This window comes from Cyprinus carpio, chromosome A17, assembly GCF_018340385.1.
Source record: "Cyprinus carpio isolate SPL01 chromosome A17, ASM1834038v1, whole genome shotgun sequence".
In the NCBI taxonomy this organism is placed as follows: domain Eukaryota; kingdom Metazoa; phylum Chordata; class Actinopteri; order Cypriniformes; family Cyprinidae; genus Cyprinus; species Cyprinus carpio.
Window position 1 is genome coordinate 10091903 of NC_056588.1, and position 23564 is coordinate 10115466.

Consider the following 23564-nt stretch of genomic DNA (forward strand, 5'->3'; position numbering starts at 1 on the left):
CAAGGGGAGGAGAGAGGCAGCATGCATCTGTGTGGGGTCAGTATCACATGCTTGGCTCTTGCACACCACACTGTTGCTGATTGTGTGCGCTTTGATCTGGGTGCATCTGACATGCATTGTGTACTTTCTTTCATTCTTTCTTTCTTGTTAAGGGAGGCATGAACTTGTAGAGAGATATGCTGCATGATTCACAACTATGCTGAGTCAAAAGAGCGCCAGTGTTCTGCACAGACAGGTAAGATCGCTTTCATTTGATCACATAACAGACTGTCACTCCTTTTTAAAGCTAGTGGTTCTACACAAACTAATGCTAAACAGTGACGTGTTGTACATTAGTTTGGTTTGATTTTGCAGTTCACATACTCTGAACAATCAAAATGTGTGTGGTCTATAGTCAAATGGTGTATCTGTGATTATCTGAAGAGTACAGAAGGCCACTTTATACTCTCAATGCAAATATGTTGCAGCCAGAGAGATTTGACAGAGAGATTCCAAGGTCAAGAACTTTTCTGGTGGTGTATCATGTTTTGTTGTCTGTTGTGCTGTGTCGTGTGATAATCGGAGCCAGTGAGGGAAACACAGATATTCATTTGTCAGCCCTGATGATCACAGGGCTCTTGGTCAGTGTCTGTTAGTAGACAGTAGGTCAGTCTGACCATCATGTCATGCAGAGAGTGTGTGTTTTGTATGCAGGTTTGATTTTGTGCATGCATTCTTTTAAATTAGTTTGTATGAAGTTAGCAATATGTTTGGGACAAAAGTTTTGGTGATGAGGTTATTCTTTAAATATATATATATATATATATATATATTTAATATATAATATATATATATATATATATATAGTATTTATTTATATTTATTTATTTATTTTTAAGCAAAGTCATTTCTTTTAGGGTTACAGTTTGGGTTAGTCTGCAGTAATTATAATTAGTTTATATTAACGTCTGTAACAGTGTAGCTCCTCAACACAGATTTATTTAAATTCATTGATGTGTATGATGTGTAAAATATACACAATTTCCAGCATAGCACTAGGGTAACAGAATGCTGATTTCTGATGTCTGCTCGGGTGTTGTATTGCAAATGTTGTTGTAATTTCAACTTTTGTTCATAAGTCACAGGGACAGTCGTGGCCCAAGGACATCTACGCTCTCTCTGAATCCCACTCACATACATAAGCACACGCTGACTCTTTCTTTCCAACACATGCTTTCTCTCTATCAGTTTATCTCAGTAGCTCAATCTCACTGGTTTTATTAACCATGTCCGTGTTTCACGTAAATGCATTAATGGAAAAATTCATCATCATTTCTTCAAGTTTTCCATAAAGCAATTGGCTGAGAAGAGGTCACTTATATCACGACATTAACATGTGGCTTGTAAGGACCCTCTCTGGTGTTGGTGACATCTCTAAATAAGCATCTTTAAATAACTCCTGTATGTATTCCTGTGCAGTAATTTGTCATATATGCACACGTGAACATCTAAATTTGAACTACAGGATGTTGAATTACTGTTGTACAATAGCTTCTCTCTTTGAATGAATGATGCAAAAAATTTTGTGTTAGCTGAATCTGACATTCAGGGACTCAAAGGTCTAAATGATGAAGCACATCCTTATTTTTAATATTTTGTTAAATATAGTAAATAATGTACTTTTATGATTATAATTAACATACAGTTATTAACTTTCTATAAAAACAACAGAAGTTTCCATTTTGTCAGCATTTAGATAACTTGGTAACTTGGTCTTTTTTTTCATCTCTTTGCTCAGTGTGCTGAGAATCTCTGAGTCGGATCAGCGGATAGTAATATTTAAGCTCTGTTAACACACTAGCGCTCATGTATTTGCTGAACACACACACTCATTCACAGAGTTGTTGTTTCTGCAGTTACACAGAATCTATGACGGAAAGTGTAGGCAGGTGTCTAACATGGATGGTTCTTCCTAACTGTCTCACTCCACTCATTAGATTTTTTTCATAGTGCCTTTTTACCTGCTGTTTCTATTTCTAAACCATCTTTCTCTTATCAGTGGTATTTGCAGTACAGTTGTGAGTCAGTAAAATGGAAAGCTATTTAAAGAGCAAGAGTGTCAATGTGTTTTTTGCCCTGCTGCGTATATGTTTGCATGTCTATCTTCTGTCCATATCGGAGTGATTCTATAACTAGCTTTGCAAAAGTATATTCACAGAGTTTTTCTTTGCTGATCTGGCCAATACATGCGTTGTTAAGTGAGCTCAGAGTGACTTGGCTGTACTTGTTTTCTCCTCTAAGGACTAAATGTGACAGCTGAATACATTTCTAGTTTACTGTTGATTACATTTTAGTCCCTTTAGAGATGAATTAAAAAAAAAAAAATCTTTATTGATTAAAGGAATGGTTGACCAAAAAATAAATTGCTGAAATTATATTTGTTTATATGTTTTCACGTTTAAAAAGTGCTTGATCTGTGCATATTTCTCTCCTGATTCAGACAAGATAGCAATATTTTGACTAGAGGACTTGTATTTTAGCAGAAAGCAATGGTTTGAAGTTCAAATCTTATTGATGGATTTGTTTAATATAAACACGCAGCTTTCCACTTTACAAGATGTTAATTTAGGACTAGGATTGGTGCTATTATCAGCTGTTTGGACTCTCATTCTGACGGCACCCCTTCACTGCAGAGGATCCATTGGTGAGCAAGTGATGTAATGCATGCTAAATTTCTCCAAATCTGTTCCATTTTTAGGTGAACCATTCCTTTAAAGTCTGTGTGAATTGCCATTTGCATCCCATTTTATTTCAGTAATTTAACATATTTCTTCTTTTCCGCAAGAATGAAATGTAATGACTTGATTTTATCCATAAGGAATTTATACGATAGATAAAAGTGGATTGAAGCCAGACCGTATTCAAGTTTGCTAAAACGGACCAATTTGGCTATTGGTTAAAATTATCCAGTAGCCACACAACCTACGTGATGTCAGCAGAAAAAGGAAAATTGTTTCACTGAAGGAAGTTATTATATTTTGATTAAAAATGGTGAAGACAAACTGTTTTTTCTTTGGAACGACATGCACCTTTGAATTGTTCACAATATGAGGAAATAGTGTCAATTTCCTCAATCTTCCACTCTAGTCTTCCTCTTTCTAACTAGAAATCAGGTACAGAAATTCACACACTTTCTAAAATTGAACCAGATGGCAGTGAATTTCCGCAAAAAGCACATAACTCTTATCAGAAGTCTTTCCTGTCCTGCTGACCTCACATTAGAAAACATTTTGAATACATTATCCTAAATCTTTCAGTAGCTCCTATGACCTGTTCTCTGTTTCAGCTGTCTTCGATTCAGTCAAAATTACTACCTGTGTCATTCAGTAATGCAGTGTTATATTGGTGTGAAGTACACCTGTAACATTTCCTCATATTCAAACAGCATGCATGAAGTCACTCAGTCACACATTAGCTACAGCGTTCATGAAAATGTCACACAGCCTAAACACAATCTACCTCCGTGAAAAGACACAAGTAAAGTTTTACAATGCGTAATATTACCCAAGACTTTCATAGCATTGGAGAAAAGTTAAATAGAGGTGTTTTGTAAGTGAGAAGCCTGGATAAATGTGTAAGTCATGATTACAGAACAAAACAATCTGGCGCTGAGCAGTTCAACATTTCATTTAGACTTTTCAAGGAATTTCTAAGAATATTTCTGCGAAATCCAAGTAAGTGTTTGGTAAATGGAATTCTTAGACAAGGGAGTCATGGTTACATCAAAGATATGACCTCAAATCTTCCTCAGCTTTTCATGTGACACAAACCTCAGCCGCATAACTATCAGTGAAAGAGGCAGCACACTTATATATAAATATAAATCAGTCTTTCCACATGTATTATTCTGAAACGGCTTTTTCAGAAGGGTGACGGAATTTCAGTACTTTATGAAGAGGTTTCATACGTTTTGTTTTTGTCTACTGGCACCGCACACATCAGTAGCAATAGCCCAGTGCTAATGTTCCATAGCTGTTTAAATCAAACTGTGAGAGTGTGAAACAAACTGTGTTGGTGGAGCAGGATATGTGCTCATTGTTTGTGTTTAGCTGCCTCTTTTTTAGACTCGATGAGACGAAACAAGATGGTCTGCATCCCCTTTGAATGAACAGGAAGGAGGACAGAAAAACAGCTGCTAGTGTCACACTCACACACAGAATACACATACACACTTAGAGAAAAGACAGGAAGGACAAGGATCCTTCAATGCTTCTATGGCCTACAACGTCATATAGTGATGATTCACTGAACTGTCCATGTTTTATAATTTGAAATCAGTGTTGTGTTCTGCCAAAATATTGGAATTCATGCTGGAATACAGTCAGTTTAAAAATGCTCACAGATTAAACTGATTACTAACAAAATGTACCAACAAGTTATCAAGTTATCAGGTATGATTCATAAATGTCAACTTTGTCTCAAATGTTTCAACTAAAATACCCTTTATGTTAAAAACAGAAATAAATTTGTTGATATACGGTAAAGGGTTTGAGTGCTAAATTGCAAGTGGTTTATGATATCAAAGCTCAAATCTTGTGGTTTTCAAAGAGTTTGTTGAGATATGTGTGGGTTCATATCAAAATCTTTGACTTTTGATTGCAAATTTGAGCAAGTCTGAGTGCAGTAAACTTCCAGTAATTTGAGAAGATACTCAGTTTGCTTTCTTTGATCTCTTTGATGCTTGTGAGAAACAGTTAAGATATTAAAGACAGTCACTAGTTAACTATTGTAATTTACATTTAGTCATTTAGCAGACGCTTTTATCCAAAGCAACTTACAAATGAGGACAATGGAAGCAATTTGTGTTGGACATATTCTTTGAAGTGCCATATAAATAACCTGGTACATGAATATGGTATATAATAATTCTATAATACTTCTATAATGGATTGCAAGTTGTGAAATAGTATTTGTGCATCAGATGAGCAGGAGTTCTTAAACTGTTTCACCAAAACGTCATTTTTTAATGACCCACCCTTGTCCTGAACAGGTGAGAAATATAAATATATCTTGCTGTATTTCAGTTTTGAGGTAATAGCATTGATCATCCAGTGATTCTGCGAGACTCACCTGAAACTGGAGTTGAATTCAGCTGTTGCATGTTTAGTGTTACCAAGCCATTACTTGTGCAAAGCTCTTCCGTTCTGAAACCTGTCTTCACCCCTGTACTCTTGCGTATACAAACCACAGACAGATCGAAGAGCTTGTATCTCACCCAGACCCACAAAACAGGCCAAACAGATAGATGGGAAAATGCAAGCTTTCACAGGGCATCCTTTGGTGGCTTGAGGGTGGGTGATACTAATTGTGAGTAATTCTTGCCTGTAAATATCGGAAATTGAGCGACACCCTGCTGGGTGGGATGTCCTGTTGTCTCTGAATAAATTTCTCCTCACTATGGTAACCAGAGGGCTCATCCCCTCAAAGAATGGAAGCTGGAAAAATAGGCTCTGAATGTTTGTACATGGTAGTCATATTAAATATATCTGGCACTCATTTGAACAGAGGGCCTTTGAAACAAAAGAGAGAGTTGAGAATTGAGGTTGTCCATTGTTTGAACATACCGTTAATGTCCCTCGCTGTTGTCCAGGCTGAGAGTTTGATATATTTGCAATTGTTTCATCGCTCTCATTAGAGATCAGATCAAGGTCATGCTGTTTATTGAAGCTATAGTTACTCTGGCTTGATTATTTTGGGGGAGGCGGAAACCACGTGACGCAGATCCACTGTGTATCTATGACATCCTGTTCAAAAGCCACTGACTGGAAAAAAACAACCTGCCTTTATTTAACCCACAGTGTTGAGGAGAAAGAAAAAGACAGTAATGATAACACTCCTGACTATTGTCTTTCGCTCATGATCACACCCCCTTTTGCACACACAAAAGGACAGATTGGTGGTCACCACCACCCCTCCCGTGAGTGCATTGTGACGTGTTTCCTGTGTGCCGTGCTTCAGTTTACGGTGTGTTTTGGAGTATTTTTAGCCTGGCACAGGGACGCCTGCTACACAGACAGGAAAAAGGCCAGAATAGAAGGAAGTCCATTTGCCTTTTAGACAAACAATCCCTTCATCTGCATCAGTGAACTGTGGGAGAGAGAGAGAGAACGAGAATGAATATTTCTCACATTCACTAGTGCCACATGGTGTTCGCAGACCTTCTTGCTAAATTTCACAATGTTGGGGTCCAGAGATCTAACTCAGGATATTCACTCTCATTATTACTGAAACCATTCACTTCCCCTTTCTCTCTGCATATATAATGTTAAAAAGTTTAATTGTAAACCATTAAAAGAAAAAATCAAAAAAGCATGATATTATAATTTATTGGATTTTATATTGTTTGTGTATTTGAAGCCAAAATAAATTATTAAAATATTCACTGGAAAATATTGTTTTCGTATTAAGGGTGTCTTTTATCAACACACTATAATGTTACGTGTATAAACTACAGAGAAACACTTTCAGTTCAATTCAAATATAGTTTTGTAGTGTTTTTAAATAATAACCATTGTTCCAAAGCTGTTTAACAGTAAACTTTGAGAACTCTAAAAATACATTTTAAAACCTGTATTTGTTTCCTTTCAAATTATCCATTGCCAACCTCAGTGGGGTCCCTAGACCCCAGTTTCTAAAGCCCAGGTTATCAGGCCCAAAAAAAAGAAATGGTGTTTGCCATAATTGATGCATCTCTAAGATTTTCAGTGAGTAGATACTGATACAATTTTTATTTTTCAATAACCCATCTGTTATGTGCTGCAATAGTTAAAAGCTGTATATTCAGTAACAGATTTCTGATCGTGAGGTGAAGCAGTTACTCTCAGGTCAGAAGCATCCCAGACTTTAGACTGAGTTATACTTTTTGCTCTTTTCAAATGTTTCATGAAATATCTGAGCTGGTTGAGTTCCTCTTCAAGTCAGATCATCGCCTAGTTTCAGCTCTTGGTCTAGATGTCAAAATGAACAACAGACCAGTCTAATTAAAATGTAACTTTTAAGTGGTTTAGCATTAGCACGACTCTTTAAAAATGCATGGTGTTGGGGAAGTTTCAGCTCAGTGTGAGGAACAAGCGACAGCCACTGCTTTATGAATTATACACATCTTTTGTTCCTCTGGATAATTTACTTTGTTTTAGGCTTTTCTATATGGCAATTACAGACTGACTCTAGTTCCTGCTCGGTCCCTTTGCAGTGTGTGGCAGGATGTTAGCAGCTCTGTTTCACAAAGAAACTTAACCCAAAGTTGTCAAAAGGTTGCTAGTCTTGTTCCTTTTTCAGTTGCACAGATGCTGTACCCTTCAGTGTTGGAGACCTGACTAAATGCAGCAGTGATACTACCTTTTTCAGTTGCATGAAAGTGGATACACTGGTTCCCAAATATTCTAGTTGTAGCGTTCCTGTAGCTCAAACAGTACTGAACTAGCAACACCAAGGACATGGTTATGTTTGGCTTCAAATTAATTATACCATGCAATGTCAATACAATAAATGTCTAGATTTTTCAGTAACAATCTACTTTTTCCAAGTGCCACTGGAGCATGCACATGGTTATACTGCATCACTGTTTTAATGTCTGATTAAGCTGATGCAATAATCAAGCACGCTATATCTTATATTTGTTGTGTACCGCTCTGAAAAGTCCAGTTAATTGTAGTTTGTTCAAACAGTTGTAAAAGGTACGACTTTAAATGATTCACTGGTTAATTTCCCTGAACAGGAAGTCCTTGTGCAGCATGCTACGTCTTTTGTGTAGCAAATTATTTTGTGAAATGGTTTTTGTTTTTGACATACAGTTATATAAATAGCTTTAAATCCACACAGTTTCTGCCAGATAAATACTGCCGTGGTTGTAAAAATAAATGACTTAATATTGCATCCTTAAAAAACATTTTGTTTGGAGTGTAGCTAAAAGGCTACTTTGACTGTTGTTTAAAGGGATAGTTCACCCAAAAAGGCACTTTCTGTCACCATCTACATACCCTCATGTTGTTCCAGCCCTGTTTGACTTAATTTCTTCTGTGGAATCTAAATAATTTTATTTTTTTATTTTTTTTGTACATCAGTGGAATCTTATCTATCTTATCCATCAGTAGATATCTTATTTTGTTTTCCACAGAAAAAAGAAAGTCATACAGGTTTAGAATGACATGGAGATGAATAAATTATGACAAAATTATCATTTTTGGGTGAATGATCCATTTAACTACTTTGCATTATGAGTAGCTTGTAGTTTGTGAAGGAAGTTTCAAAGTAGCTTTGCAAACGTTGCTGCCTTTTTCCCTTTATCTAGACAAAAGCCTATAATTGATGTACTGACAGGATGATTTATGGTTCATCATTTGACTGAAAGATGACAATCTCAAAAGTACACAGGTTGGGGCCCTGATATGATTTAGAACTGCTGGTGGTGTTGTGTTTTGGGTTTGCTGGGTTCATCTGTAGTAAATCAGGCTTTATAGAGAGACTGTCAGAGATAATCGGCTGTTGTCTCTGTAGGCTGAAGCTTTAGATGACTGTTTGATAATGAGGTTGCAGGGAGGTAACTCATTTACTGATTGCAGGCCTCTGGCGTTGTGTGAATGGTTCATTGGAGCAAGATGGGTTTGCGTCTTTGTGTTTATGTGCATGAGAGCTTTACTGTCTGTGTGTGTGAATGTTCTTGTGTGTGGGCATCAATGCATGTTCATTTGTTCTGGTTTGTGATCGCGGTGGAAACTCTGAGAAAGCACCAAAATGTGTGAATATTGTGACACAGTCATATTCTTACCGTAGTTCTGTGTTGGTCAGGTCACTAAATGTTTTGTAAGGGCGCTCTGTACTTGACAATCAGCCCACAAAAAGGTAGTTCAAAACTTTTATGTTTTAAAGCAGTTCAAAATGTAATTACCACAATAATGTGGAGTAAATATCCAGACTGAGGAGGAGGTCACATGGCTGTGGTTTTGAGTTCAGCTCCATTTTTTTTTCTTTAAATCAGTGCTCACCAAATAACAAATTCAAAAATTTGAAGAAAATAAGAAATGTTACTCAAGCAACAAATCAGCATATTAGAAAAATTTCTGAAGGATCTCGTAACACTGAAGTCTGGAGTAATGGCTTCTTTAAATCCAGCTTTGCCATAACAGAAAGAAATTACATTTTAAAATATATTAAATTAGGTAGCATTGTATTAACATTTAATTTACACAGTTTCACATTTCTGTTTTCTCTGTATTATTAATTAAATAAAAGCAGCCTTGGTGAGCCAAAAAGACTTCTCTTAACACATAAAAACTCTTACTGATTTTGTCGACTGCATTTTTCTCCACACAAAACTGCAACACAGAGCAGCATTATGCCACTAAAAGGTGCATTTCAAAGGCAAAAATGTGTTTCAACAGGAATCACAATCACAGGAAACAATAAATCATCTCAAAGATTTCATTTGGTCTAATCGCCAAGTTCGCTTACTGTAACTCAGCCAGCAATTGTTAATATTCAAATGAGATAATCTTTGTTGTGATCTATCACTGCATCTGTTTTTAATGATCCTTTGTGTGTCTTTTTGAAATTTGTGATTAATATACTATTTAGGCTTTATTCATTTTAAAACATGGTATGGTTGCCAACTTGAAAATTTACGATGAAGTTTTGGCACTTTCTCCCTTTGATTACTTGTCATATTTCCATAAGCGACCAAAAAAAAAAATAATTATGCTGTTTGTGAAAGAGAAACCTGCAGTGAACTAACTGCAGGTGAAATGGCCCCCATCAGTCTTAAGGCATGTAGAAATGTTGAAATGCTTGACTTCTGTGACCTCTCTTGAGGGTCAGCGGGAGGAGTCTGGGTTTTGAACAGCTGCAGTCCGGTTCACTGAGAACCCAATGATTTCATCTCACTACACACACACACACAGATGTTGTGTGTAGGGCAGATGTTTCTCTCTCGCTGCCAGAGACACAGACATCTGCCACATCTGCCTTTCACCCAGACATTCTGTCCTTCTTGTCCAGCCTTATTTCGTATCACATTTATTATTTTTCTTGCTTGAGGTGCTGTTGTCTATAGTGTAGTGTCAATACGAAATTTACAACTTGTCCCAGCGCTGTAATACGAAAGTACTGACTGCATCTTTTTTTTTTTCAATTTTCTTGGTCTCTTTTTCACTTTATTATTATTCATTTTATGTCTCTTCTAGCTTAATTCTCACATGTCATCTTCACTCTCTTTCTCATTATCTCTTTCTCACTCTTTCTGTCCCATTTGTATTCATCGTGTCCCCTGTTCGTGTTCTGAGCCCTTCTGTCACTCTGATTGGCTGTGATGATCTGTCATATGGCCCTCTGATGTGCGTTGGTGTTTACAAACAGGCGTGGAGGACAGTGGGATAGTGTCAGTCAGCTGATCACAGTCTGTTCTGCTAGAAAGAAGTTCTCCTGTCCTTAAACCACAGATGCTTTGGAAGTTACACTTGACCCTTCAGAATTACACTGCTGTCCTTAATGTGAAGATTTAGGGTAAGTGAATGAGGGAAACATAAGTCTTTGGCTCTTACGTGAGATTTCTGAAAAGCATCTTCGATCTGTGCTCACTCTTTATGCTATTGATATCATCATATTTATCACATTCAAGTTCTGAGTCCTTGCGATTTCTCAATGAGTAATTCTCTCGCTCTCTGTTTTGCTCTGATTTTCGAGAGCTTCTTCAGTGGTCTTGCATTTATGAGAATATTAAATGGTATTTAGGTCTTGTCTGAGGCAGTTTATTCCAGTTTTGCGCTATCAAAAGTAGCACTCCTGCTGTTCTAAACTTACATTTAAAGACAGTATAAAATAGCTTGATGAGTGCAGCATTCTTTCCTGTGTTGATGTGTTTCCTTTTGAAATTAGAAGTTTGGGTGAGGCATATAGGGTGTGTATGCTTTAGTTCAGCCATGGTTATGAGCATATGAGAATAATTTGTTACAAGCTAGTAAGAAGCAGGCGGTATTGGGGGGCGGGGCATTCTCACTTTAGAGAATATTTGATTGGATAACAATCTATGTAGTGCAGGATGAGTCATCAATACTTTTGCTCCATTTTCTAGAAAGTAAAAGACTGTACCTTTTCAAGCATTTATATGTGATTTTTAGAAGTGTGCTAGCATATGCACTTTCCCTAAATGTTTTGGTTCAGTAATATTGCAAACTGCATTTGACCAAAGAAAAAAAATTACAGTAAAAACCATGATATTGTGAAGTTCCTATTTCCTTTTCAGTGTATTAAAATGTAAATTATTCCTGTGATGGCAAAGCTGAATTTTTTAGCACCTATTACTCCAGTCCTTACGAAATCATTCTAATATGCTGATTTAGTGCTCAAGAAACATTTCTTCTTCTTCTTACAATTATTATTATTAATAATATCTTCTTATTTTTATTATTCACTGTTAAAAGCAATCATGCTGCTTAAGGTTTTTGTGGAATAAATATCCTAAATGTCACTTTTGATCAATTTAATGTCTCCTTGCTGAATAAATGTATTAATTTCTTTAATTAATAATAAAAAATAAATAAAAAAATGAGCATAACTTTTGGACAATGGAAAAGTCTTTTAAAATATGAGTCAGGTTGGAAGCTGAAGAAGGGTATGAGAAAGATTTGACATGCATGTTCTCACGGAACACAGTGATGCAGATAGTCTGAAATTTGAGTGTGTAATTTTTTTAATTTAGGAAATTTAGGAACTGGTGCATAGTATGTAGGAACTAAATTTTGCTGACATTGTTTAATTGAGATTAATGTTAAATCCCTATTATCACATTGCATTTTAGATCGTGCATGATTTTATAGAGCTTGAGTCATAAACATCTAATATATTTGGCTTCATGTGATGGATGAGTAACTGATGTCTCTGTGTGTGCTGGTCTGGATGAGGCGAGTCAAGACAGGTTCCAGCCGTCAGTAGGCCTGGATTGGTAATCGGGCATACCGGGCATTTCCCCAGTGGGCCGACGCCCTTAAGGGGATGACAGAAGTTTTTTTTTTTTTTTTTTTTTTTTGTCGAGGACCATCACGCAGGGACAGCGAGCAGCAGGTGGCCCATTGGTTCAAAAGGTCGTCTTCTGCACTGACAGCGTAAACATCCAATCACAATGCACTAAACGGAGGGATGAAGTATTTGCTCTGCCAATATAAAGATCGCTTCACCCTAACTTCTTCCTCAACAGCTTTTCCCACGTTTTCACAGCAGCTTTATCAAGAACAGACTTGCTCTGCAGTGAGTGATGCGGGCCAAAGAGCCAGGGGGAGAAAAGGAGAATAGTTGAATCGGTAAAGTGCTTGATAGATTTGTTGGAGTCAAGTCAAGGCAAGTGTGTTCATAGAGGTTTCCATGGCCCAATGCAAATAAAGCTAGATTTAAATAAAAAAAAGAAACGATATTGTCGGACCTGACGTTTTATTCTTATCCAAAACAAGATGTGATATGAGTGTGATTGATAGGCTACATAAATACACTACCAGTCAAAATTTTTTGAACAGTAAAAAAGAGCCAATAGAATGATCCATAGATCAGCATTTATCTGAAATAAAAGCTTTTGTAACATTATACATATACCATTCAAAAGCTTGGAGTCAGTATTTATTTATTTATTTATTTGGGGGGGGGATTAATACTTTTATTTAGCAAGGATGCTTTAAATTGATCAAAAGTGACGATAAAGACATTTATAATGTTACAAAAAAAATCTATTTCAGATTAATGCTGTTCTTCAGAACTTTCTATTCATCAAAGAAACCTGAAAAAATTCTACTAAGCTGTTTTCAACATAATAATACAAGTTTTTTGGGCAGCAAATCAGAATATTTGAATGATTTCTGAAGTATCATGTGACTGGAGTAATGACGCTAAAAAATCAGCTTTGAAATCGCAGGAATAAATTAGGCTACATTTTAAAATATATTAAAATAGAAAACAGTTCTTTTAAATAGTAAAAATATTTCACAATATTACTGCTTTTGCTGTATTTTGTATCAAAAAATGCAGGCTTGGTGAGCAGAAGAGAATTCTTTAAAAAACATAAAAAAATCTTACTGTTCAAAAACTTTTAACTGGTATAGTGTGTGTGTGTATATATACATATATATTGAAGTGGTGGGGGGCCGCCTGGACTAAAAAAAAATAAAAAATGATGGGGGGGACTTTTTTTTTTTCAGTGTAGAGCTCTCGGTGTGGGCACAAAATCTCAGATGTGAGGGGTGTGAAAATTAGACCAAGATATTTATAACCAAAGCTCTGGTCCCTTCATCTCTGTGGTCAGGGATCTGTTTTTGGTGCAGGTGTACTTTAAAATGCATTTCATGTGGATCAGGATGGAAATGTCTGATGATTTTGCATGTTCCATGTAGATTCCATCATCTGAAGTCATATGCACTTCCCATCACCCCCTCACTCACTGGGGTCATGTATGACATCATGGGAGGGTGTCTGTCTCCAAGACAACGCTTATGAATTCCACAGTTATTGACAATAGTGCAGGTACCTCATTTGCCCTTGTATCTCACACATGACTTGACACAGGGACTGTTTCACTTCAAAGATCAGGATCCTGACTGAAGCTCCCACAAGATTCATCTGAGCCTTCTCCCGTCACAAGCAGCTGCTTAACCTCTTTGTACATTTGTTGTTGTTGTTATGGCTAGAGTTGATTTCCATTGTTTGTATTTTGAAGGATAATTTATTGTTGATCCTTCAGATTGCACCTTTTCTGATCTTCACCACATTAAAAATAAACCCAAATCTAAAATTAATCTGTTAGCTATTTGTGCACAGGAACTCACACTTACCCTGCCTGTTTTGATTACATAGATAAAAGATTCAGGAAAAAACTCATGTCATCCGGAAAACCGATGTACACATCACAGCAACTAAACAACACAAGAGCAGGAAGATTTAGTGGCAATATGAAGGGCTAGTTATCCTTTACATGTGGACACGCACACGTTCATAAGAATTAATTAGTTAAGACACTATTATGTTATGTATGCTGTAATCAGGCAGTGTACGTCCAGCTCAGTGGGCCAGAATGATGTCATGCCATCTGTGTGGAATCGTGATGTGTGATGTAGCATCATGCAAACAGAACTCCTGCAAGAGACATGAAATATTGATAGCTGCCATAGGGAGTTCATAGAAGAATAAAGCAGTCAAACAATTTACCTTAACGCAGGTCTGTCTGCTGATGTAGTTTGGAGACCGGGCAGTGGTTAGGGTGAAAGGAAAAAAATACAACAGGTACTTTATAGGTACCATTTATTATTTTTTTAAAGCACAAATCCAATGTTCTTTTGTTTGTTTGCTTTTTGTGAGATCTATTAATGTTAGATCAGCTATTTTTAAACATGAACTTAACCTAGCATAAATAATAGCTAGTTTTAAAGACAATTTAGGCATAATCTGTTGAATTGATATGCAAATGATTTTCGTTAAAACCATTTCATCTTTTCCCAAAAATGTAACTTATTTTTTTTACTAAATGCCGTTATATTTAACAATTTTTATGCACAACATTTTTAATGCAAAAAGCACAAAAACAAAACATTTTGGGAACAATAAGACAATGACAATCTATCCATTTTCATATTTTAAATCCATTTTGATAATTTTTAATGACTGCATTTTTTTATTTGCTTAATTTGACTGCATTCATCAAGCTTGAGTATTCAGCCCTTTTATCCAAGTTATGTTAATACATTATTATTTATTAAATATTTAATTTATGGAAAGTTTATCAATAACAACAAGCCCAGACTAGCCAGAGCTTACTAGGTGATAGCTTATTCTATACAAAGGTATGGCATAGTCTTTTTTTTTTTTTAATTTTAAACCATTGTTTTGGACATTCAGCAAAAATGACTAACTTCTTATGAAATTAAAGGGATTCTCCACCCCAAAATGAAAATTTTGTCATTAATCACTTACTCCCATGTCGTTCCAAACCTGTAAAAGCTTTGTTTATCTTCAGAACACAATTTAAGATGTCAAGGTCAAGGTCCATAAAAGGTATGAAAGTCGTCGTCAGAATGCTCCATCTGCCATCAGACGTGCAATCTGGGTTATATGAAGCAACGGGAACATTTTTTTTTTTAAGCGGAGAAATCAAAAATAATGACTTTATTCAACAATTCCTTAGTCAACGGTCTCCTCTGTGTCTCTCCATATCACCATATGCTGCGTATGGTCAGTTGACAAAGGAATTGTTGAATAAAGTTGTTATTTTTGTTTTCTTCGCTTACAAAAAGTGTTCCCGTCGCTTCATATAACCCAGATTGAACGTCTGATGGCAGATGGTGTAATCTGGATTGGACTTTCATACGTTTTATGGACCTTGACACTGTTATTTACTTGGCAGTCTATGGGATGGTCACAGGGATAGTGGTTTTCATCCAGGTTTTCTTTAATTGTGTTCCGAAGACGAACAGAGCTTTTATGGGTTTGGAACAACAAAGTGATTAATGACAAAATTTTCATTTTGGGGTAGAGTATCTCTTTAATGGAAAATTAAATAGCTTATTTAGTTTGAACACCTGAGGTTGATGATGAACATTTTTTGAAGGTTAAGCACTTCCGATCACTGACTATTTGTTAAAAAAGATTTTAAAAAAAGAGATTCGGGTCCTATTTTGTGCTGCATTCATCAAAAGTGTGAAAAAGACGAAGATCGGCTGACAAACTCTATAGCAAGAGGTGATTACTGAACAGCATCCAATCATTCACTATAAAGCCTCATTGGTTCATTCACTATAAAGCCCCTTGGTGCAAGCATGTGAAAGGCTTCATAAAATATTTCTGTAACTTTTTTTAATAATTGACAGTGTTTTGCTTGTTTCTGCAGTGAGGCACAGAGTCAACCATTGTTTTGCTGAGCACACTGACCACATTTAAAGGAGAAGAGAAGTGGAAGAGAGGAGAAAAGAAGAGAAAGAGAGGGTGGCCTGCCTAATGGCAGAGAGCTGGATGTCCCAGTGAGGTCAGGTTGGACGGAAGGTCATGGGGTCATTTACGCTGGGGAAAGCTGCTTCTCTGGAGCTACTGCTGGAAGCATGCATTCGTGCGTTTGGTGAGTGAACACAAAAATGACAATTATCATTTTGGCCGCTATCCATATGTTATAGGATTCTAACAGATTCACACACCAATCTCAGACTAGCTCGGCTGCTAGATTAATTCATTAATTGATTATAATAATCACCGTAATTGACCACTGTCATTGGTCATGGTTGATCCCATTATTGATTGCTGTGATTGTATTTGATTAATGACCTGTGTTACGCTTAATCATAGTTGCTAGCAACTATAAATGTTCATATACTTAAAATGCTGGTCATATTGTTTATATTAATTACTGGTCTTATTGATCAGTATAATTACTGATCTATGTTATTGATCCATGTTATTGATTGTTTACTGATATCCTCCATCAGGTCATTGTCTAATTTTTCTCATATATGTATCACTGTATGTCATATCATATCTATGTTTTTGAACTTCTATTCATAAATCTGCAAAATAAAAATTTATAATCCTCCCTTTCTCTATAACTCATTTTTTCTTATATTATTGTTTTTCATTATGATTATATTGTGGTTATACTATATTATATCTGTTATATCTATTAACTTTTTCTGTGACCGTCTCTCTTTTGTTAAAGATGATGATGGAGAGCTGCATGAAAATCAGCTTCCCCGAACCCTTCTGCTGATGCATCGCTGGTATGTGTCCTCCACCGAGCTTGCTGGGAAGCTTCTGATTATATATCCTGTGCCAGTATGAGCATGTGTGGTTTGTGTGTGATGTTTCAGTAGATATCCGTTTATAAAAGTGTTTGATGTTAGATCTCAGTGGATACCAAGTGGCATCTCCAAGAAATTTATGCTAGTTCAAGCTTTTCTCAGAATTCACTTTAGGTTTGTTAGCCATTAATGCAATTACTTTAACCCTAACAAACTTAGTTTTGTGAAATGTTTTTCTTGAAAGTGAGTTTCTGCTATCTTTCTTCTAAATAAATGCCACTTGAATTAATATGTTGTGTAATGCAATGGCATTCATTCATTGCATATTGTACAGTATGTGCATATACATCCATTCATTCTCAAGCACGTTTAATGCTCCTTGACTCTCTATCACGTATCGTGACTGTCGGGGAGATGACTGCCAGCAGACACGACTGAAGATCTGCTATTTAATGAGGTAAATAAAAACAGCTTCCATTTAACAGATAAACAACCCATTTATTCCCCATAGGTTTCCTCTTCTGAATGATTTAAGGTGTTTATTTGCATTGCTAGGCAACAACAGAACATCGTGAGGAGGCTATTATATAGTGTGATCATTTTTTTTTTATTCCCCTTCTGTTCTTCCTCTTTTTCTCCGGGGGCTGCGTGACTGTTGCCTGCGCTCAGAATGAGGAGTGATGATGTCACAAGGACAGGCATCGCTCCTTCAGACTGACGTTTGTTGACGTTTGTTTTAGTGAACAGCAAAGAATGATTCAGCGATTCATCCATCTATTATTCACAAAGCATATATCCTCAGGCAACCTTTCCTTTCTTCTCTATTCACATCTGCCTGCCAGTTTCAGATCTATCACTCCATCAAAACCACAGGCTTTTATTCAGGATTTCAGGATTTGTTTTGAGAATAAATACAAGGCTACATAATAATCTGGGAATCAAAATCTAATTTAACACTTATGTTGTGTTCCAGTCATTTTGAATTTGAGAGGATTTTCTTTTTCCCAAAAATGCTTGTTATTGTTATCTGACTTTGCTCACAAAAGATCCCGGGCAAAAATGACCAACCAAGGTGAATAAGCTCAGATCAGTGAGGCCTACGATCAGTCAGTTCCAAACAGAAACACAACACCTGCACCCATAAAAAGAAAACAAATTGACAAAAAGATTGATTTTAAGATTTGGTAATAATGTAGCATTACAAGAAATTTGTAAGTGATTTTTTTTTGTAGGTTGGTCATTTTTGACTTGGAACGCCACAAGTGATTATTACGGTAAAGGGTTAAAAACAAATAAAGGGAAATAAACAGCATTTAAGAATAATAAAACAAAAAAACTGACAATGAAATGTAAAATTAATAAGGATATCTAAGATTTCTGCCCTATTTCTAGATGACTAATCTAGTAAATCTGACCATGACCATGCAAAGTCTTGTAGAGACAATTAGATTTTCTTCCTTTCTTCAGAGCACAAAATTCTCTCTGGATCATGCTAGAGAACATAATCATTGGGTTTTGCACAAACTTATGGCGTTTATGCAGCTTGTCATTTAAGCAAAAGGGGAAAAACAAATACTAAAACAATGCATGTTAATTTATCAGTTTAAATTTTCAGTTTTGACTATCAAATGTCATGTTAATATATAATACATTTAATATGCAATGTAATTAGCAATTTAAATCATATTAAGTTTAAAAAATGTGAAATACATTTTCCCAATTTGATATTAAAGAAGACACACACAGTTTCACACACACAAAGACGGCCACACCTGTGGTTAGTGTAATTTATCAGTTATCAGTGTAAATTGAGGTGTTGTGTAAAAGTTGTCTGATGACCTTTTGACTCCTGCTCTCATTGGTCTCACTAATATGCACAGTTACACAATACAAACACCCTTGGGTTGTTGCTTCCTAACTGCATGATGTCACTCTGACTCATGCTGGGCACACATTCCAGCTGATGTTTATGTCTCAAAAAAACAGAAAAGCCAGAAAAGAATGTGTCTTTGTGTCTCAGTGGCCTTAGTGAGTCCGGCAGTCAAAAACGTCTACATAATTAATGATAAAGGGCATGCATCTGACATAAATACGCTTCATCCATTCCTTTCTCCAGGGACTTGGTGAGAGTCACCAAAACAAAAACGTCACAAAATGAAGGAGGTCAGTATTTTGCAGAACTGAATCCTGTTGGGGGAAAAGTAACCTTGCTTGATTTAAAATCTAGCTTTGATATTTACTGGATATATCCAGTCAGGCTAGATTTGTTGCTGTTTTTCAGGGGGTCCGCAGGAAAACAGCTCTCCATGTCTGCTAGAGCTATACGTACAAAGTATTATTGTAATACCATGGGTTTTTTTTTATGTTTTCAGAAGAAGTTTGCTATGCTTACTGGGGCTGTATTTATTTGATATGTACAGTATAAACAGTAATATTTTGAAATATTATTACAATTTAAAATGTTTTATATTTGAATACATTTTATAATGTAATTTATTTCTGTTGTGAATTTACAGCAGCCATTACTCCAGTCTTCTGTGTCACATGATCATGCAGAAATTATTCTAATATGCTGATTTAATGCTCAAGAAACATTAAGATTTTGTTTTGAGAATGTTGCACAATTTGACAATATTGGCCTATTTTGCCGAAATATTGTAGTCCATTAGATGCACAGCCTTTAAAGGGGTCATATGATGCGATTTCAATTTTTCTTTCTCTTTGGAGTGTTACAAGCTCTTGGTGCATAAAGAAGATCTGTAAAGTTGCAAAGACTAAAGTCACAAATCCAAAGAGATATTCTTTATCAAAGTTAAGTTTCATGCCACGCCCCCCTAAAACGGCTTGTTCAAACACACATCTACGTCACTATGTGGAAATATTTGCGTAATGCCGCCCAAATGTTCACGCAAAGAAAGAAGGTCTGGTTTCAGTATTCGCAGTTAGTGTTGAAGCAGCCATGTCAGGGAGATGCTGTGTGTAAAAAAGCACTTTATTTGGCCTTCCTAAAGTAGATGCATTTAGGAATCTTTAAGATTACCGCACCATGAACGACTGTTTTGTGAAACTAGGAGAGGAGGTAATTCAGACTTTGCTACGACAATCTGGCGCTTCTGAATCAGCTACTGTAAGTATGTTTTGTTATTAGTTTAAGTATTTGCTGTTGACTATTCAAATGTGGAATTTTTGCGCTTAGTGTATGTGTGGGTGTGTGCGCGCGCATGTGTGAGAGACACAGGGTCACACAGTGGAGTCAGCTGTCTTAACCATCCATAGCTTGTGTACTGCAAACACATATGAGCTTCATCGCTGTGTCTGTCACGCAACTCTGTTCCCCATTCGGGCTTGAACTGATGGTAAAACTAAGGACATTATTAACCGTCTTTACTTTTATTTTGAAAGTTGAAGCTCGCGATTATGGAAAGGGGTGTTACATTTCCGACGAGTGCTTGCGATGTTCGGCCAATCACAATGCACTGGGTCAGTTGGCCAATCAGAGCAGACTGCGCTTGTCAGAAGGAGGGACTTCTGAAAGGATGCGTTTGAGAGAGGCGGGGCATAGAAGACCTACAATAATTTACAGTATTTGAAAAATAATGTGTTTCTTGAACATTAAAGGATGTCAACATATTCTGTTACACCAAATACAAAAAATAATGTTCTTTAAAAATGCGTCATATGACCCCTTTAAAATAAACAGCAGGAAGAGTTTTCTTTTCCCTTTTAATTGGTAGTTATTTAAAATAAATCCTACATTTGCAGGATTACACGGTTATGTATTTTTATTATTATTTTATATTTGCATTTATTTATTGTTTTTTTTCCTTGTTGTGTGTAACCCAAAATAGACCTGCAAACCATTTTTGGGTTACAACATACCAGTTAAGGAACACAGCTTTAAAATACCATGAAATTCCATCTAAACACGTTACTGCATATAAATATGGTCATTGTTGCTTCAAAGTATTATCTTGTACCATCACTGTACCATGGTGCCGCCACAATACTTTACTGTAAGTGTACGATGAGTTTAATTAGCACAAACAGCAAACCAACAAAACAAATGTTTGCAGAGTTGTGAACTGTTTCTATCTTTTGCCTTTGTGGTCTAAACAGACTCTGCTTCAAAGGTTACAGTTCCCCACAAGTAAGTACAGTGATGATGGGTTTGAAGATTTTCTCAAGGCTGTCACCTGACAACAAACAGCATTAAGAATGGCAGCTGGAGCTGCACTGTGAGGAAACTGATATATTCAATGTGTTTGGACAAGCAATTCATCAGCCTGCAGTTACAACAATTAGGTTTCTATCATTTCGTTGAAATGTAAATGCTGGGGCAGGAAAAAAAAACTTTCTCTGAAATACAGAGAGCCATTTGTACACTTTGGTAAACACTTTGTGTTTAGCTACAGCAATGAAAGTTCAATGTAATTTATAACTTTCAAACCTGTGTTGTGTGTGTGTGTGTGTGTGTAGGTACTGGATAGCTGAATTCCCTGCAGAGTTTGATCTGGATCTGGGTTTGATCCGTCTTACAGAAGAATTTCGAGATGCAGCCGCTCAGCTGGGTGGTGACGAGCACATTAAACTACTTGACATTTCTACAATGTGAGTGTTGTTACAACACACAAACACTCACACAGGTTCTGATGGTTGTGTATCTGCTCACAGTGTGCCAATCATTGACTGCGTCAGTACTATTGACCTGTTTGGCTTTAATCATGCACATCGGTTTAGTCGAGATGAAAATACTTTGTTACAAATTCAAATGTTGCCTTTTATGGCATAACTTGACACTAATGAGCATGTGTTTTAATCACTGATTCAGGTTATGTGGAAATGTTTGCATAGAGCATTATCCACCTGTCGCTTAGACTTTGTCACTAATTAACACTGAAAGGCATCTTACATTTCACACATTAGAATTCATGAGATCATTTCATGATAATATTATGAGATTATGGCAAATGTCTTGTCATATTTGGTTAGTGACCCTAAACTAAATTATTGTTTGTGCTGTGACATTACTGAGACAACAGTGTGACATATAAAGGAAGATCCATTTTCTAAATATTATGTTGAATTAATACTGTTATATTGTTGGAGAATATTACTGAATATATACTGAAAGGTTGGATTTTTTTTTTATGTATTGTTTAGTAATAGACTATGAATGAACATAAAACAGTGAAAATGTGTTTTTCTCTTCAGCCCCTCATATGACTGGATGCGTAAACTGACTCAGCGAAAGAAACAGGTGAAGAAGGGTAAAGCGTCACTGCTGTTTGATCATCTGGAACCCATTGAGTTGGCCGAACACCTCACCTTCTTAGAGTACAAGTCCATCAGGAGGATATCGGTTAGTGTGCACAGCAGAAATGGAAAAATAGAGTGTTTCCTTCTCCTGGGAAGGCTGGCAGCTGTAGGGGACTTACGTCAGTGAAGATAATGCGTGTGTGTGTTTTTGTGATATAGAAAGAAAAAAAGTCTATGCATATGAGAACACACTTTGGTTCACTTATCAGCTCTGATGATTTTTTCCATTGGCCTGCATTGTTATTCTTAGCAGCCAACACTCAAGTATTTTTTAGTTAGCAAACATTGTTCCTTTATCCATTCCTCCCTTCTAAATCAGTACTTAACTTTGGAAAAAATAATGTGATAGAAGCTCTGGAAAACCATGACATTTAAACGAAAAGTTCAGCAAAAAAATTTAATTTCATGCAAATATACTCCCCCGCAGTAGTAGTAGTAAGGGCTCACATTCTAAAGGATCTATTGGTGAGCAAGTGATGTAATGCTAAATGCATAAGAGACAAAGAGGGGATTATTCAGGACTAATCGATTCACTAAAATCGAACTTTCCAACCCAAGACTGTTTAAGACGAGCCGATTAACTAGAATGAAACTGATTCACTTCCAACAATACATCAGACTGACCATTTAATTAAGCACGTTTATTCACTGGTTGCAAAAGAGGATTGACTTTGTTGTTGGTAGCAGCGCTGCTTTTACTTTGTTTCTCTCTAAAACTAGTATGAATGTGTCTTTATGTTTATGTTCTCAGTTCACAGATTACCAGAGTTACGTAATTCATGGCTGTCTAGTGGATAACCCCACATTAGAGCGCTCTATTGCACTGTTTAATGGGATCTCCCAGTGGGTTCAACTGATGGTTCTCAGTAAACTCACCCCTCAGCACAGAGCAGAGGTCATCAACAAATACATCCATGTCGCACAGGTAAGAACATACATGTATCTTCAGCTTGCCTATAGAAGTAGGAATATTCCTAAAGAATTAATATAATATGTAATAAAACAGGGGTAAGAAATAAAACATCAATTGAAAGAAAATCAAATTACAGGAAATGCAACTTCAAGGCGATGAAACCCATAAAATGATTTAATTACTCATTACGAAAGACTAAGTATGGTAAAAGGCCAGTAATCTTGAAAATAAACATGCATTCTGGGTAACACACTAAAGTGACAAGCTGTCTGACTGTACCGTTGATTACGCTAATGCGAGACCCTTTACCCAGCAAACCAGTTTCTGTCAGTGCATTCTGAAAGCAGCTAGATGACATTTCCAGCCCCTTTGATATGTAAATGTCTGCCAGCGAAAGATTGTGAGGGAGCCTCCTGCCTGCTCTCACGCCGCCAGGGGTGTATGAAATGCCTCTATTGTGAAGAGCACCCAGGCATCCATTCAGTACGAAGCCTGTGCTTTTAGTCTCTGTTTTAAGGCCTGCTGGGCATGATCCATGTCAGCTA

At 36.5% G+C, this 23564-nt stretch overlaps 1 protein-coding gene across 3 annotated transcripts in view; it reads left to right on the forward strand.

Annotated features, from left to right (window-relative positions):
* Positions 1 to 23564, forward strand: part of LOC109070463 (ras guanyl-releasing protein 3-like) — a 34430-nt gene continuing 10866 nt past the window's right edge. Inside the window, exons 1-8 of one of the 3 annotated variants that reach the window (XM_042773962.1) lie at positions 1 to 36; positions 153 to 235; positions 15893 to 16117; positions 16709 to 16811; positions 17185 to 17247; positions 21267 to 21398; positions 22002 to 22149; positions 22858 to 23031. In XM_042773962.1, the coding sequence (XP_042629896.1) occupies positions 16048 to 16117; positions 16709 to 16811; positions 17185 to 17247; positions 21267 to 21398; positions 22002 to 22149; positions 22858 to 23031 (690 nt within the window). In that variant the 5' untranslated portion in view covers positions 1 to 36; positions 153 to 235; positions 15893 to 16047. The other 2 variants (XM_042773961.1, XM_042773963.1) reach the window with 2 other exon arrangements.